At 51.0% G+C, this 17316-nt stretch overlaps 1 protein-coding gene across 1 annotated transcript in view; it reads right to left on the bottom strand.

The window, feature by feature from the left end:
* CCDC81 (coiled-coil domain containing 81) overlaps nt 1–17316 on the bottom strand; it is a 37434-nt gene that overhangs the window by 963 nt on the left and 19155 nt on the right. Inside the window, exons 6-15 of the mRNA XM_078880501.1 lie at nt 14992–15071; nt 14145–14317; nt 12529–12874; nt 10483–10627; nt 6800–6946; nt 4089–4196; nt 2919–3088; nt 1369–1447; nt 817–1049; nt 432–557 (exon numbers count right to left, since the gene is read on the bottom strand). Coding sequence (XP_078736627.1) covers nt 432–557; nt 817–1049; nt 1369–1447; nt 2919–3088; nt 4089–4196; nt 6800–6946; nt 10483–10627; nt 12529–12874; nt 14145–14317; nt 14992–15071 — 1607 coding nt within the window. The remainder of the gene's footprint in view (nt 1–431; nt 558–816; nt 1050–1368; nt 1448–2918; nt 3089–4088; nt 4197–6799; nt 6947–10482; nt 10628–12528; nt 12875–14144; nt 14318–14991; nt 15072–17316) is intronic.

Genomic DNA, 17316 nt, shown 5'->3' with positions numbered 1-17316 from the left:
TATACATGAGGTTGTGGGTTCAACCCTGACCCTGGCCCCTGTTGTATATTTGTCGTTTGTATGTTCTCTCCATGGTCGCGTGGATGTTTCTCCGGGTACTCCAGTTTTTTTCCTCTTAATTTAGAATCAACGTGCGTTTAGAGTATTTGGCTGCTCTAAATTTCCACGCGATAAGCCACTTCATTAGGATATCATTTGTGGCCAGGTGGCTTCTCAAAAAGAGCTTTAGAGCTCAGTGAGCTTTAACTGGAAATGTTTTATATATATAGGATTGTGAGAAGCACATCAACGATGACAGCTGGGTCTGCCGAGAAAACCCACGCAAGTGAGAAGAAGAAGACCAAAGGCTAAAATCATAAAACGTTTCACTTCACCATCGTCAGGAGACAATCACCACAGGGCATCCCGGGCACGGCGTTCACGCCACTCACTTGAGGTGCGTCTCCAGCTGGAGGTTGCGGCCGCGCTTGAGCTCTGCGCTGAGGGCCCACGCCTCCTGCAGGGCCACCCTCCGGCCCACCGTCTGCGCGTGCCGCGTCACGTGCTCTCGCGCCAGCCTGCCAAAAAACGAGTCGGTGGACGGGCGACTGAGTCGCGTGGGGCCTGCCGAGCTCACGTAGGAGGTGACGGGCGGGCGGGGTGAGTTACGACTACTCGCGAGCCAGCGGCTCGCATTGTCTGGCGGCATTTTGGCTAATCATTGAACAAAGGCGGTCACCCGTCGCGCGTCGCTTTTAAATGCGACGTCACCACGGCGCTTGTGCGAATCAACGAACAAACGGTTTGGTGCTTCACTCGCAGGGGGGCAGCACTCACTCCTGCTGGTTGCGCTCCAGGAGCTCCATCTGTCGGCGCTGCTCGGCGAGCTGCGAGACGACGGCGGAGCGCTTCTTGCGCGCCGCCTCCCCAGCGAGCTCGCAGCGCAGCTCCTGCGCTCGCTCACGCCGCTCCTCCAGCGCCCGCGCCGTCCAGTCGTCACCGCCAAACACCGGCGCCGACTCCGCCGCGCCCCTCTCCTGCGACGCCGCCGCCAGTGCCTTGGACTGCACCTGCGGGCACCGTGTTAAAAGGGAGGGGGGGTTAGCATCTGTCCGTTATCGTCACTCACTCTTCATCATCAGCGTCAATCACTCATCACGAGCATCATCAATTATCAGCATCATAGATCATCATTCATCATCAATAGCATCAATTATCGGAATCATCATCGATCAGCATCAATCACTCGTCATCACTAGCGTCGTCAATTATCAAGCATCGCCATCGATCATCATCAATCGCTCGTCATCACCAGCACTGTCAACCCGCAGCGTCACCATCGATCGGTATCGGCATCGATCGAATGTCGATCCGCCCGCCGCTGGTCACCTGAGTCGCCAGGGCCTGCTGGTAGGCCTGCGCCTCCTCCGCCTTGCTCTGCAGCATCTGCTCCCTCTCCAGAGCCAGTCTGCAGCAGGGGACAAGGCAGCCAACGCAGAGAGCACTACAAGAGACCCGGCTGCTCGTCCCGTTTGCATTCTTAACCAGAATGCGTTCGTCAGACATCTCCTGCCGTTAGATTGTGTTTCCCCTCCGAGTTGATTCGGGGCTGCTGGGAAAAAAAAATATGAACAAGCATAAAATATTTTGACGTGCATGAGAAACAATCGTTGGGTTGTGTTGTGATGCGGTTGATGGTTCCACCACCGGTGTCTTCAAGGAGGAGGAATGTCTAAGCCAGGAGGAGGAGGTGTGCAATGTTTGGGTCTCGAATGAGGAGGTGTTTATTATTCTGGACATCCTCATTCCAAAAGGGGGATCGGGACCTGAGTCGGTAGCGAGATTTATTGTAACGCTAAAAATGTAAAATAAATTATTTTACCAGCTAAGGCCCACTGAGCTATGTAGCTCTTTTTCAGAAGCGACCTGGCGATCACAAATGATAGCCCAATGAAGTGGCTTATCATCGTGTGGAAATCTACAACAGCAGTAAAATACTCTAAATGCATGTTGATTCTAAATGTGGAGGGAAAACTGAAGGACCCAGAAAAAGATCCACGTGACAATTGGGAAAGCATACAAACTCCAAATACACAGGTGTCAGGGTTGGGATCGAACCTACTACCTCCTGTATACCAGGCGAGGTAGTTAACATCTCAAAGATCCCAGGGCCTAGTCATCGCTACGTGGTGGGACCTAACACAACTTGTTTGAAGTGGGGTCAACATGCCCTCTTGCCGGGGAACAAGGCAGATAATGACGCCTATTTGTTGGAGCTATTAATTCTAGATGATGAACGAGTGACAGCAGGGTGTGTTTACCAACGATGCGTGCTTATTAAAATATTAAATTATGTTATTTATTTACATTTTGGATGTTTGGCGTGGGGAGGTTTAGGCTGGTCGCGGGGGTTATTTTTTACGATACTTGAGCGTACTTCACCACCTGGGTGAGTGCGAGCTGGCAAAGGTTGGAGGAGAGTGCATCAACAGCCATGGATTTTTGCTGCACTGCTTTCTGCATTTTGAGGAATGAAGAAGACCACACAAACCACCACCACACAGCACCGCACGCTCCACCGGTTCAAATAATCGTCACCGGTGTTGGTGTTGGCCACGAGTGGGAATCGAATTTGGGTCGCCAGGATCGTAGCGCAGCACGCTAACCGCTGCCCCACTGCTCTGAACTAGTCCTGGGCCTTCCCGAGGTCGACTCAGCCTCAAATGAGTGTGTGTAAACATCGCCACTAGGGAGACAAAGGCGGTCAGGTGTGGTGTCGGCCTTCATAGGTGCTCGCTAAAAGTACTTGCCCCAAGAGTCTGTTAAGGCTATATGGGGGATATTTTTCTTTGTGCGCGCGTGTGAGCATGCGTAGCGTGCACGTGTGCCCGTATGCGTGCGTGCGCGCGTGTGCGTGCGAGAGGCTGCCAGGTACGGACTCCCGAGCCAGCTGGACTCTCTGCAGCTGCTCGAGGATGCGCTGCTGCTCCCTGTGCCGGCCCTCGCGCTCCACGCGCTCGCTCCGCTGCCGCTCCAGGTTGTGCGCGTACTCCCGCGAGCGAGCGGCTGACGGCGGCGTGGCGGCCCGGTCGCCCAGGATGAAGGAACACTGCGCACGCAGACAAAGGTCCCCCAGTGTAGCCTTTCGCAAACCCTGGGGACGAGCGCCGGAAGCGTAGCGACTGTTCAGGCCAACGCAGCACACGTGAGCGTGGCTGGCTAGCACCGCGCCTGGCCCCCAGTGCCGGTGCTTGCAAGCCACACCTGGTTACTCATTTACAGGCTGAATCTACCTAGGGAAGGACGGGGGGTCGGTTTAAATGATAATTGTCACTGTTATTGGCCGTGAGCGGGAATTAAACTCTCGTCGCCGGAGTTCGTAGTGTTGAGGCGCTTAAATCACCACGCCACCGCTCGGCGCAAGATGCAGACACGCAGACACATGCAGGCGCTGTCGCCAAATAAAGACAAAGCACTACACTCACACGTGCACAGACACGCAAACACGCACACGCCAGCGCAAGCATGTTGGATAGCCTCACAGAATCCATGCACGTGTGTGATTCCCCCCCCCCCCCTCTGCTTGGTGTCAACATCAGCAGCCAACGTGATCCCCTTCAATCAACGACGCGTGCGTTATACAATTTTACGTCGAACTAGGAAACGTATTTCAAAGATATGTTGTCGCCTTTAACATCTGGCAGTTCACCGGCATTGCTTGAAGCGAGCCTCACTGCCGATGAGACACTGCGTCAAAACCGGTCCCATCGTTCGCTTGTGCTGAACCACTGCTACTAAAATTGTGCACTCCCAGACGGCCGTGCCATTGATGGGAAGTGTCAAATGTATTTATTTTTGTAAATCTGGAGGCACAGATCAATTAAGGAGGCGTTGCATACTTATTTAGTTTGGTACTGACGTATGCATGTGGGTGACGACTATGTGAGTGGGCGAGTGAATATGTGAGTGGCTGAGCCTGTGTACCTATGTATGTTGAACTTTTGCACCGTACGTAGCCAACCGTGCTCCATCGGAGGTTGCCGATCTCGTCAGTGAGACGTTGCGAGTGACTGCTCTTTGAGAAGAATCTACCAAGCCGTGCGCGGTACCTGAAAGCCATTGCTCTGTCCATGCTTGGAGGCCTTGACGGCCTCAGACACGCCAAGGTTGAAGGCTGCCACCTTCCTGCTGTTATCCCGGGCCAGCTCCATCAATTCCTGCAAATGCCAAAATCCCCACCCCCAAATGTAGCCCACACAGGTTGCTGTGCTGAGGAAAGTGCTGTCAATCGTACACATTCATATACATTTACAACATGCGAACTAAGGGTGTACATATGTACGTAGATTGAACCTCTTTCACAACGTACGTGGCCAACCATGCTAATCGGAGGATGGGAGAGTGTGTGGGTGAGTGACTAGGTGAGTGGGTGAGTGACTATGGAGCCGTCCATAAATGACGTCACGCGATTTTGGAAGATTTTTGACCCCCCCCCCCCTCGTCACACAGCGTCACAAAATTCAGACCCCCTTCAAATATGACGTCAAATAGCTCTGCCCCCCCCCCCCCAAAACCATATTTCCATTTTGAAAATAAAACATGCTTCAAATCGCTTTAAACTATTGTCATTGTAGTGCGTATTTAATGTGGCGCTGCACTCTGATGTTGTAGGAGAAACACGTATTAAAAAGGAGGCGTTGGAAAGCTTAAATTTAGCATAAAATTCAATTGAAAATATTCAACGTATAACTAAAACTGCAGATGTTCAGAATATTATATTGAAATTATCTTATAATTCTAAAATATTAAAAGTAATTATAACTATAAAAAATACTTGAAACTTTGTAGTAGAACGAAGCAAAATAGAGAGTACAATTATAACAATCACATATTCATTCCACAGAATGAAACGCCCTGGTAGAATCATTAAAATCAAAATGTTTAATAACAATCATTAAAAACATTTACAAAATGTATGCTTCTCCATTTTCCCATGGAGAAGCAAAATGCTCCTTTATGGAATAAATAAAAGGTGACCTTAGTAAATTTAAATAATCAAATAGTTAATAAAAACAAAACATAATAAAATAACGCAAGCAGCCGTCCTCAGGTGAGGACGGCTGCTTGCGTTGTGGCCGAAACGTCGTGAGAATTATTTTATTATGTCTTGTTTTTATTATTTTATTACTTCCCTTCTACGTGACTTTACCGAAAGAACCAAGAAGATGAATCCCTGCAGTCACGAAAGCTTTAAATCGAAATCAAATAGTTAATAATGAAAATTAAACAAAATTCTATATTTATTTAAAGTTGCGCATTTTGATGTGACGTCACATTTCTCAAACCCCCCCCCCCCGTCACACATCGTCACACATGTCTGACCACCCCTCTCAGGTGCGTGACGTCATTTATGGACGGCCCCTATGTGAGTCTATTTAAGTGTGTATGTTGAACTTTTGTCGCACCGTAAGTAGCCAACAGTGCTAATTGGAGGTGCAGGGGGAGGACAGCAGAATCACAATCGGCCACCTTTTTCTCCCCAGCATAGATATTTACCGCACCAGCTACTTATTTGAGATTGAGTCAACCTCTACGGGAGGCCCGAGACCAGTTAAAGTATAGCTTGCCACCGATATTGACGAAGGGGCTGGGAATTTAATTGAGTCCGCTTGACTCGTAGCGCAGTGTGCTAACCACTGTGCCACCTCTCCCCATAAACTTGGGAGAAAAACACAAACAAAAAAAATACCGTGATTTTTGTCAAAAATGTAGTGGCTATTTCTTAGCCATCGGGGTGTCTGATTACCTTTTGTGACAACTCATTATTATTATGATTGTTTACCCAGCAAAGCCTAACTGAGTCTCAAGACTCTTTTCAGGAGGGTCCTGCCAAGTTTTCGCACTAGTTGGGGGGAGGAGGGCGATGTTGCTGCTGCTGTGTGATCCAAAATGAGTAGTTTGCAGGAGATTTTTTTTTTATTGAGATGCTTGGCCAATACCAGTTAAATCGTTTGTTTTAGCGATGAGAGGACATCTGGAGAACCCGGAGGAAACCCATGCAGAACAGGTGATGGAGAGAGGAGAGAGAGAGAACGCACCCAGTTTGGCACTTAGGCTTTCATTATGGAGAACGTACAAACTCCACGCTGGATGGCACTCGAGTCAGAATAAAGAATCAGAATCTTCATTTAGACTGGAGGGGGAATCCGACGAGCTATGAAGCCCTTTTTCAAAGATGCCCAGTAAGGGGCGGGTCACAAACAATACAAAAACATGATAGGAGTTCAAAGTATAGGAAAGGTAAACAAGTGACTAAGTATATAAGTTAAAATTGTATAGATACATTAATCCCTGGCGATAAAAACTATAAAAACTCTCAGCTATTTTTTGATTTTACCAGGTAAGGCCCACTGAGATATATAGCTCTTTTTCAGAAGCAACCCGACCACAAATGATAGCTCACGAAGTGGCTTATCACGTGGAAATGTATAGCAACCAAATACTCTAAATCCGTGATGTGGATTCTAAATGTGGAGGGAAAAACCGGAGGACCTGGAGAAAATTCCAGGCGAGCATGGGGAGAAAGACGCGCAAACTCCAAATATACAGCAGCAGGCATCAGGGTTGGGATTGAACCCACGACCTCCTGTATACTAGGCGAGGGAGTAAACATCTCACCATCACTGCGGTGCGCGAGCGTCTGGCCACTGGAGCCGCGCCCGCACGACGCCCGCACAACGCCCGCTCGGCGGTTGGCAGCGTGCCCCCCCCCCCGCCCCCCCCCCCCCCCCCGAGCTTGGGAGGCCCGCCGCTCTGGTACCTGCTCCTTGGTGAAGGCCTGCAGATCCTGGCCGTGCCGGTACTCCAGCAGCGCCCTCTCCTCGGCCTCCTCCTGCAGCCGCCGCTCCTCCGCCACATACACGGGCACGTTCCGCAGCGAGCGCTGCATGCACAGGTAGCACAGCTCCTGCGTGCACGGGAACAGCAGCACAGCAGCAGCACACAGCCGGTCAGAAGGCAGCCTCCGTAGTGTGACCGTGTGTAAAGGTGGGGGGGGGGGGGGTTGGGTGGGCGTACAAAGTTCGGCACGATGCAGTCAACGTTAAATGGACGTCAAATGCCAAACAGACGGAGTAACGCCGCGGTCGGCTCTTGTCGTGCACATTCCACTATTCCGGCACTCGCCCCCTGAAATGAACGTTGTGCCAAATAGCAGAGAGATTTCCACGTGGATTCTTCATCTTGCGACATGCGAAGGCAGGGTCTGCAAATTCCCCCGACAGTCTGGGAAATTTGGTGTCTGTGTTTGGGCGTCGGGGAATTGATTTGTGCCGAGATCTCGTACCGATATTGTGTTTTACTGCACTTTACTGCAATGAACTGCGCCGTGTTGATAATAGCCCAAGGCTGACTTGGAAATATGTCCAGGTTTGGTCGACAGTGGAAACGGTGCTGACCCCCACGTGATGATGGCATCGCACAATTGTAATATTTTGTGGTAAACTCAAGTTTCCGAAACTCAAATGTTCACCAGATTCCTCTTCCAGGCGGCTCGTATTCATTGGTTAAGAGCGGACGTCAAAATTTACTAAACGGTTTAAAATTATGTTTAGTAAGGATACCAAACGTGTCCTTATAACACGTGAGGAATATTAATCATCTGAATAAATAACCTGCAGAGACTTTCGCTCCAAGCCATGGAAGTGCGCAAAGTTGAACCTGTTCCTCCATGTTCCTTGCGTACGACTTACGCCCCTTGCACCTCTTGCCTCGACGTGAAGTCACTCCCTTTACTTAAAGGACATCTCTGACCCGGGGACACGCAAGAGAACACCGTCGCTATCAGCAACGCCCGCATGCAAGGAACCTCATGCTCCCTCCAGGGTGGGCAGGGTCGACAACCTCCGGCTCCAGATTCCGCGTGCTGCTCTTTAAGGGCCTGCTGCTTCGTGACGTTATTTGTTGTGGGCGACCACCATCTCTCGAATTTGAAAACAAAAATGGCTCTGCCTGTTGTTGTCCTTCCCCCCGCACCTCCAATTAGCACGTTCGGCCATGTACGGTGCGAAAGAGGTTCAACATGCGTACACATACACACAAGGACACCAACAACGGGAACGCGACGCACGTGCAACAGCGAAGACAGCCACAGGCACAACCAACAAATACAACGTAGAATATTCAATTCACGGTATCCATATACGTTCGCGGCGTGACTGCATGAGCCGATTCCTTGCTGCGCTCTGCCTACTCGTGACGTGTTCTCCGTGAGCCTCGGGCGCTGACATTTAACCTCACAAACCCCGTGAGCCTTCAAGAGCAGTGAACCCGAAGAATCCTAAAGGTGCATTGGTCTGGCCCCACCAGGCCCAGTAATAAATCCCGAACCTAAAGAATCATAAAGGAGTCCTAGGCTGGGGCCTCCGAGCCTTGGGTATTAACACTGAATTCTAAGAGTCCTCAAGCTGCCAGTCTGGCTCATTAAGCCTTGGGCCTTAACATGAAGCGCTAAGAATTATATTAGTAAATACATTGCAATTATGCATATGTAGAATTTGACACGTAAGCTTTCACCACCAATATAATCCATAATAAAGGTTTTTTTTAGGTGAGATCACGTAAATATAAATGTGTCGGTAAACCAACCACCACCACCCGACACAGCCAATCTGTAAGGTTTGTCACGTAAACAAAACGTGCCATCACCTTTACCCCTTCTATTTAAGACTGAAAAAGGAGGGGGAATTCCCCACAACTCTGGCTGATCGCCTGATGAGGCCGGTTGTAATCCCCAGTGAAACGTCACGGTCCTCCAGTTGGAAATGTTGTCGTGGGTTCAAACTGGTGTGCTGAACTAGTATACTAGTATACTACACTATACAATACACTATACACTACACTACTATACACTACACTACTATGCACTTCACTATACACTCCACTATAATTGTAAATGTTGTCGTGGGTTTACTCTCCAACACACAAGCGGATAGCGCTGAACTAGTATACTAATTGGGCACGTTCTGTTTACGTGAAAAACCTTTACGAAATTGGCTTTGTCGGGTTTAACGACCACATTTATATTTATGCCGGTCTAACCCAAAAAATAAACCTTAATTATGATTTTATACATACTAAAATAATCAAATAGCCATTACATTACATTGTTAGCAGTCGTGTAAGTGCGAACGTATGAATATCGTAAATTGACTTGAGAAACGAGAGTCAAAGTGAGACACGCTGCGGATTGGACGTGACGACAGCTGCTCTAGGAGCCACAGAAGAGCAAGTGGTGGGGGGGGGGGGCGCTGGTTTCGAGAGAGAGAGATACCCTCTCCACGGGAGTCCGTGCAGCAGTCGGAAGATCGTGCTGAAATGGAGAAAACAAAAACATTGCATCATCGCGTTAACTTGGTTTCACAAGAACACCAACGGTGGGAAGTGTCTGGGCAGCAGAGCGGGCCAGTTTGTGATTGGAAGGTTGCGAGTTCAAATCCTGGTTGGGGGGGCAGGGGGGTGCCACTGCGGCGAGGAGATGTTGACTCCCTCGCCTGATATACAGGAGGTCGTGGGTTCGATCCCAACCCTGACGCCTGCTGTTGTATATTTGGAGTTTGCGTGTCTCTTTCCCTGTTGTTGTGTGGATTTTTCTGTGGGTCCTCCGTTTTTCCCCTCCACATTTACAATCGACATCATGAGTTTAGAGTATTTGGCTGCTGTAAATTTCCACCCAATATGCCACTTCGTTGGGTTTATCATCTGTGGCCAGGTCACTTCTGAAAAAGAGCTACGTAGCTCAGTGGGCCTAACCTCGTAGAATATAAAAAATAGTTTATAGTTTTACTCTAGACTCAGCCCATCATCACTCCCTCCCTCCTGGGGTCCGTAAAATGAGTACCACTTTGTGGGGGAAGTCAACACCGAATGTCCTATAGACTTGCGAGGTGTCGAGGTGCGGGTGAGGTGCTGTACCGGAATAAAAGCACCTGGATGGGAAGAGGGAGAAACACGGAGGTCTGGAGGAGGGTTGAGGAGGAGAGGAGTGGAGCCCGAACCACTGGGGTGATGGCTCAGTGAGAGAAGGAGTTCGAGAAGGAGCAGTGAAATGAGGTGAGAAACCTCTGAGACAAGCGGCGAACGTGCCGCCGCCACGTTCAGCTAAACTAAAAACTTTTTTTTAGCTCTTTGTGGCTTATCACTGCTTATCACCGTACCGCTGATTATCACAGTTGGCTATGCACGGTGCGAAAGAATTTCAACATACATCATGTGTACATTTATACCAGCCAAATACTTCTAAACACACGTTGATTCTAAATGTGGAGGAAAAAACCGGAGGACCCGGAGAAAACTCCACGCATTCACGGGGAGAGAAAGAGAGAGAAATATACAGGAGGCGTCAGGGTCGGGATCGAACCCACGACCCCCTACATAGCAGGCGAGGTAGTTAACATTGCCGCCACCACCACACTGCGAGTGTGAGCGTGAGCTTTGGTGCCTCACCTGCCCGGCATGCCCGTGGGCCGTGCAGCCCGGCGGTGTGGCCGGCGCGGGCGCGGGGCACCAGGAACATCTCCCGTGGGCGCCCGTCTCTGCCGCCGCTGAGCTGGGCCGCAGCGAGCGCGTCCGCGGGCCGAGCCAGCCGGGCCTGCGACAACAAATGCCGCGTTCCAACGACTCGATGCATCGTGACACTACCATTGGCTCGACGCACTGGCCCTTGATGATGATGATTATGATGTTCTTTATGACGACAATGATGATGACGGTGATCTCCATCGTCGTCATCATCATCGTCCTCAGTATCATCATCAGCAGCCTTTGTTTTCGCAACCTTTTTGTCCGTGATGGGCAACACCGCTGCCCTGAACCGACGCAGACCGTCGTGGCCCTTGTGCCATCAATAGTTCATGGGACACTCTAGACACACGCAGACGGGGCCCGATGAATTATTACAGCGCCAAACAACAGCCCCTTTTGTCAAGCAAAACAGGAGCTGATGATGACGAAGCAAGCGCTGCGTAATGCGAGCGAGGGTTAAAGGAGCCACTTACGTCAAGTTTCAAGCTCACTTTGTTTATCTCGGGAACACGGTCTCGCTTGCAAGGGTTACCTGGGGCAATATTCTGCCAGCACGGGGGGCGATGATCGCTGTGCATGATAGCGATTGCGTCTACGGAGTACCGATGCTTTGCTACTCTTTGGCGAGTGTTGCTCGTGGTTGCAAGGCACCTTTCACAATTGCCAACGGATGAAAGGGTTTGCTCACTATAACGTGAGTCTAGCACGTGGCGGACTACTTACAATAACGATATTATAACGACAATATTATAACGACAATATTATACCAACAATATTATAACGACTATTATTACGACAATATTATAATGACAATATTATACCGACAATATTATAACGACAAAATTATAACGACAATATTATAACAATATTATAACGACAATATTATAACGACAATATTATACCAACAATATTATAACAACAATATTAAAATGACGAAGCTGGAACTGCACCCTCCCCCCCCAACCTTCCAGCAAAGTCCTTTTATTGCAGCAATTTTCAGGAACGCAACCACCCGGCGTTAAATGGAGGGGTAGGGGGGGGGGGCCTGCATGTCCGACCCACGGCCACGGTCAATATCAGTGCCGTCATCTGAACGGGTGCAGGTGAACCGACCCCAATTTGAAAGTGACATTTAGCGCAGGAAACAGTGGGAATCGTGGTACAGAAGTTTGGCGCCACTGCACCGTGAACCCGGTGACCCGAGTCGCATTCCGGGCGAAGGCTAACGTCGTTGGCGAGCGACGTGATCTGGAACCGGTCCTGAGACACGCGCCCTCCCTGCTATTCTAGGGTCACCGAAGTGGCACCGACTGGGCAATTTGCTACAACCAGAATTGTGGCGGCCACGGTGGCAGGATGCGTGCGTTGCGGAGGAGCCACGTGGAGGAGGAGAACAACAATCTCAGATGTCAGCTGTGTTCCCCGTCAGGGCTAAGTGATGTCAGTGCCCTTTACACGATCCCACACAAAGCCTCGCTCGACACTCAACAGTGACCAGGTGCACTGGTGTCACTCAGCGTGCGCGTGCGTGTTAGCGTCATGGGGAGCGGTGGTGCAGTGGTTAGCGCGCTGCGCTACGAATCCGGCGATCCGAGTTCGATTCCCTCACGGCCACCAACGGCGATGATCATCTAACCTGGTCATGGGCCTCCCCTAGGTCGACTCAGCCTCAAATTAGTACCTGGTGTGGTGTGTAAATATCACCACTGGGGAGACAAAGGCGGCCGGGCATGGTGTTGGCCACCTACCCCCTCGTGCGCCGTTCCAGCCTTCATAGGTGCTGCTCGCTAACAGCACTTGCCCCAACAATCTGTTAAGGCTACACGGGAGATATTTGTCTTTGTTAGCCACCACGTGCCATGGGCAGCAGTAGTACAGCTGTTAGCCCCGGGATCGCCGGGATCGCCGGGATCGCCGGGATCGCCAGAACCGTCGCAGCGGCCCAGGGCCCAGCAGGTGCCACGGTACCTGCCGGCGGGCACCTGTAGCGGCAAGCGTACGCGGTGCGGCGAGGGCGGGTGCGGCGATCTCGGCGACATCGCCACCTCGCTCGGCATCTCTGCCGCCAGCGGCCGGGCGTCTCGGCGAGGACCTGCCGGGGCCACCGGTGGCGTCCCGGGTGGCGTCGCCGCGGCTCTCGGACCCGGCGATGCCGCGCCACCGAGCGGCCTCTGCGGGGTCCGGGGCGGTGAGGCCAGAGCGGCCGTCGGCGCCAGCGCAGGCCTGCCGCAGGCCTCCGGTGTCCAGCTGAAGTTGCCCGCTCTGGCCAACGGCACGGGCTGCCTTAATACGATCCTCTTGTTGGCATCCTCTTCTATGGGAAACGCAAGGACGATGATTTGCTAATAAGCGGGCCTTTCGCGACCAATGTTAAGTTTCGTAAGCGTGCTGCGCTACGAACCCGGCCACCACCGGTGTGAGTGAAATGCTGCGTCCTAAACTCTACTCCACCCAACGCAGCCAGTTATTAAAGTCATAATGTGATGAACAAACGTGCCAATTTATTACCGCTTCGGCAGCACACCGGTGTGTTATTAACTCCCATAATCATTCTGACAACTGCCTGATGATTACAGGCCACGTGCATATGTCGGTAGCCGACTGTGCAAATCAGAGGATGGGTGAGTGTATGGGTGAGTGACTATGTGAGTTGGTGAGTGATTATCTGAGTCTATGCATGTATATTGAACTTCTTTCACACTGTATGTAGCCAACTGTGCAAATCGGAGGTGCGGGGGAAGGACAGCAAACTAAACACAAAACGGTGTTCTCAATGAGTTTCAATCTACATTATTTAAAAATCCATTGCTGCAGTGGGCTTCCTAATATCGGAAGGAAAGAGCGTTCCAGACGGCCGCAGAAGCGCATCTGAAAGCGCCGCGTGACGATGCGGTGACCAATGTCTTTGTTCAACGGCTTAGCCAAAAAAAGGCCACTACCACCGGGCAGAAAACACCAAGGGGCAACCGCTACGAGCACCAACTTTGATGTTCTGCCACACCTGCCCTGTGCCACCAGTCCACTCCCCGCCCGTGTGTGTGCTCCTGGGGAAGCTCCCAGCACACGAAGCGAAACGTCGGGACACTGGGGCACAACCGCACAGCGGCTCCAACAGAAGGACACCCCGCCCCCTCCCCCCGCCTCCTGGCGCATGTTTGTCGTCACTAAGTTATTTGGCCGCCGCTGCTGCGGTGATATCAGCCACTCGGTTGAGCTATCATTTATGATGGATCAGGGTCACTTCTGAAAACAAGAGCTACACAGCTTAGTGGGCACCTTACCTGGTAAAATAAAATATAGTTTATAGTTGACAGAATGACTGCCAGGGTCAGAGACGTTTGGGGTGTCAGAAGCGCATGAATGATAAGAGCTGGGTCTGCCGACAATACCCACACAGTGAGGTTGGAGGAGACCAAAACTAAAACTATTTTTTATTTTACTCTCGTCACGAGACAATCACATATGTGAAAAAGAGCTTCATAGCTCATCGGATTCCTCCAGGATAAGTAAAGATTCCGATTATAATTCTGTTTGTGTTGCGTGTGTGCCCGAGCGAGCCGCTGGGCCAGAAGCCGCCACGTTACCGGCGTCTGCCCCTTCGCTCTGAGCTCCGTGTCCCTCGCTCCAGGCTCCGTGTCCGTCGTCTCCCGGCTCCACGTTGTCCCCGCGACCGTCTCCTCCGTCTCCGTCTCCCATGACCCCCGCCTCCGCAATTGGGGGGAGCTCCGACCTGGCCTCGAAAACCGGGGCGGCCATGCTGCCACGCCGTACACGGTGATGGGCGTCATGGTGGTGAGCGGCGACGATGCTCGTGCCTCGCAGCAGGAAGCGCCCAGGGGGTTCGATTCCTGACTCGGGCACCTTAGTGCAGAGTGTACAGGCTCTCCCTCTGTTCTGTGTGGGTTTCTTCCAGGTTCTCTGGTTTCCTCCCATAGTTATAATAAACCCACACAAATGTAACCGGTCTTGATTTTAAACTTTCGTGACTGCATAAATCCATACTCTTTGGTTCTTTCGGTAAAGTCACGTAGGTAGAAAAATGTAATAGAAAATAATATATCACGATCGCAACACAAGCGGTCGTCCACCTGAGGACGACTGCTTGTGTTGCGATCGAAACGTCGCGATATATTATTTTTTATTTTATTAAATTTTTCTACCTACGTGACTTTTCCGAAAGAACCAACGAGTATAAATGTAACCGGTATTGGCCCAAAACATCCCAATGCTCAAAACATCACCTGCAAATGACTCAATTGCCGTCAAAAAGACACGCGGCAGCAACAACATCGCCCCCTGCCGCGGAAATAAAAACTTGTCAAGACCCTCCCGAAAAAAAGTCTCCAATTTCGGGTATGACTTTGATGTCGCTCGATTCACTCAAAGGCTGCGGTTTGTGAATAAACAAAACGAGGATGAGAGAGTGCTCACCGTGGCAGACACAGGGTGTTGCTCGTGCCCGGCCGGTGTAAGGGGCCCTCCGGCAGCACCGAGTCGGCGGTGCCCGGTCGCTGTGGGCCAAGGGACAAAACACTCAAATGGGTGAAGCCCCGCAAATGTTTACAGGAACACGATCCGCCTTTGTACACCAACGAGGGGTGCCGCAGTGGCAGGGAGATGTTGACTACCTCACCCAGTATGCAGGAGGTCGTGGGTTCAGTCCCGACCCTGACACCTGCAGTATATTCGGAGTTTGCCTGTCTCTCTCTGCTCATCATCACGGTGGTGAGATGTTAACTCCCTCACCTGGTACATAGGAGGTCGCGGGTTAGATCCCGACCCTGACGCCTGCTGTATATTTGGAGTTTGCCCGTCTCTAAGTCTCCCGTCATTACCACAGTGGCTAGGAGATGTTAACTACCTCGCCTGGTATACAGGAGGTCGTGGGTTCAGTCCCGACCCTGACACCTGCAGTATATTGGAGTTTGCTGTGTCTCCCTCCCCGTGGTCACGTGGATTTTTCTCCAGGTCCTCCGGTTTTTCTCTCCGCATTTAGAATCAACATCACGTGTTTAGATTATTTGGCTGCTGTAAATTGCCACACGACAAGCTTCTGAAAAAGAGCTCGATAGCTCAGTGGGTCTTACCTGGTAAAATAAACATCATTAAGAGTTTGCTAAAAATAGGTCCCTGAGATCTTCGGATCGACTTCTTCTAAGAACAGTCTCCGAAAACGCGGCGGTAGTTGCGTTCCTGAAGAACACCGTGTTATGGAAAAATCGCGTTATAATATATAATATAAGGGGGTAAAGCACAGTCCGCGATAACACGTGAGATGCGTACGCAGGCTGAACAACGACTCAGGTGCATGAGTAGCATCTAGAAGCATCCCGCAGCATCCTGGCTTGTTGTGTGCGCATAGGTTCAAGCCCTAGGTCTGGGTGTCTGTACATCTCAATGGTTTTGTCAGGGAGAGTAGTTTTGAGCCATAGGTCTGAGTGTCTCTCTATAAGGAGGTTCATTTCTTTAGAACTGCTTTTTGTGTTTAGTTTGCTGTCCTTCCCCCACACCTCCGATTATCACGGTTGGTTATGTACGGTGGCAAAAGAAGTTCAACATCATACACACATAGACTCACATAGCCACTCACCCAATCACAAAATCACTTACCCCCACACTCACCCATCCTCCAATTAGCACGGTTGGCTACGTACGGTGGAAAAGAAGTTCAACGTACATACATACAAATAACGCTTTGATAGAATCCAATCAAAATCTCTTCACCCTGTTGATGATCCACAGCCCTATCCACTTATCTTGTCCCTCTCTCTCTCATCGTTGCTCTCTCGACTCGCTTTGTCCCGTGTACGTTCAGCCCTTCTCCGAAGCCTCATGTCACCGTCCGTCCGTCGCCCCCCCCCCGCTCGAGTTACCATCCGCTATTCACCCCCCCCCCCCGGCCAATTGTTGCCGTGCCGACCCTGCCATGCACCGTGCGCTGCCCCCCCTCCTCCCTTGTACTCGCTCCCTCGTGGCCTCACGGAGAGAAGCGACTGGGCTCGATGCCCGTCTCGAGCACCTGTTTGGTGCGTTCTCCCTCCCGTGGTCTGCATGGATCTCCCGAGGGTTCTCCGGTTTCCTCCCAGCTAAAGACACACAACTGTGTGACCGGTAAAGGCCCAGACATCCCAATGCTGAAACATTTCCTGCAAGATTGCTCAGTTGGGATCACACAGAAGCAGCAGCGACATCATCCCCTGACTTCAAAAACTTGGCAGGAACCTCCTCAGTAAACAAACGTAAATAAAACAATATATATAAAGTCCTCATCTGTCCACCCACCCAACTCTTCATCGTGTGATCCATCATGTGAACTCTGGTCATACTCGCAGCGGCTTTGGCTAGCCATCGAACAAAGACGGCCGCCGTATCGTGGGGCGCTTTCAGATGCGCTTCTGCAGCCGTCTAGAACGCTGTTCTTTACGATATTAGGAATCCACTGGAGGCTTTGCACTTTAAAATCATCTCAATTGAAAACTCACTTCTTTAAACTTGGTTTTTGTGTTTAGTTTGTCCTTGTCCCTCGCACCTCCGATTAGCATGGTTGGCTACGTACGGTGCGAAAGAAGTTGAACATACGTACACAAATTCATAAGGCCCCATTGTGTAGGGGTCAATGTGTTTGGTCATTGCTCCAGCGCCGTCGTGCCGAGGAGCTGTGTGGGGAGGCTCGGCCGCCTTGCTGTAAGGGGGGGCTCAGCCACCCTTCTACGTTCGTACCGTCGAGTCAAAAAAATCCTTGCTGGAGTATTGAAC

Source organism: Lampetra fluviatilis, chromosome 57 (genome assembly GCF_964198595.1).
Source record: "Lampetra fluviatilis chromosome 57, kcLamFluv1.1, whole genome shotgun sequence".
Taxonomy (NCBI): domain Eukaryota; kingdom Metazoa; phylum Chordata; class Hyperoartia; order Petromyzontiformes; family Petromyzontidae; genus Lampetra; species Lampetra fluviatilis.
Note: the sequence above shows the minus strand (reverse complement) of the source record. Positions and strands in the feature narration are given on the sequence as shown.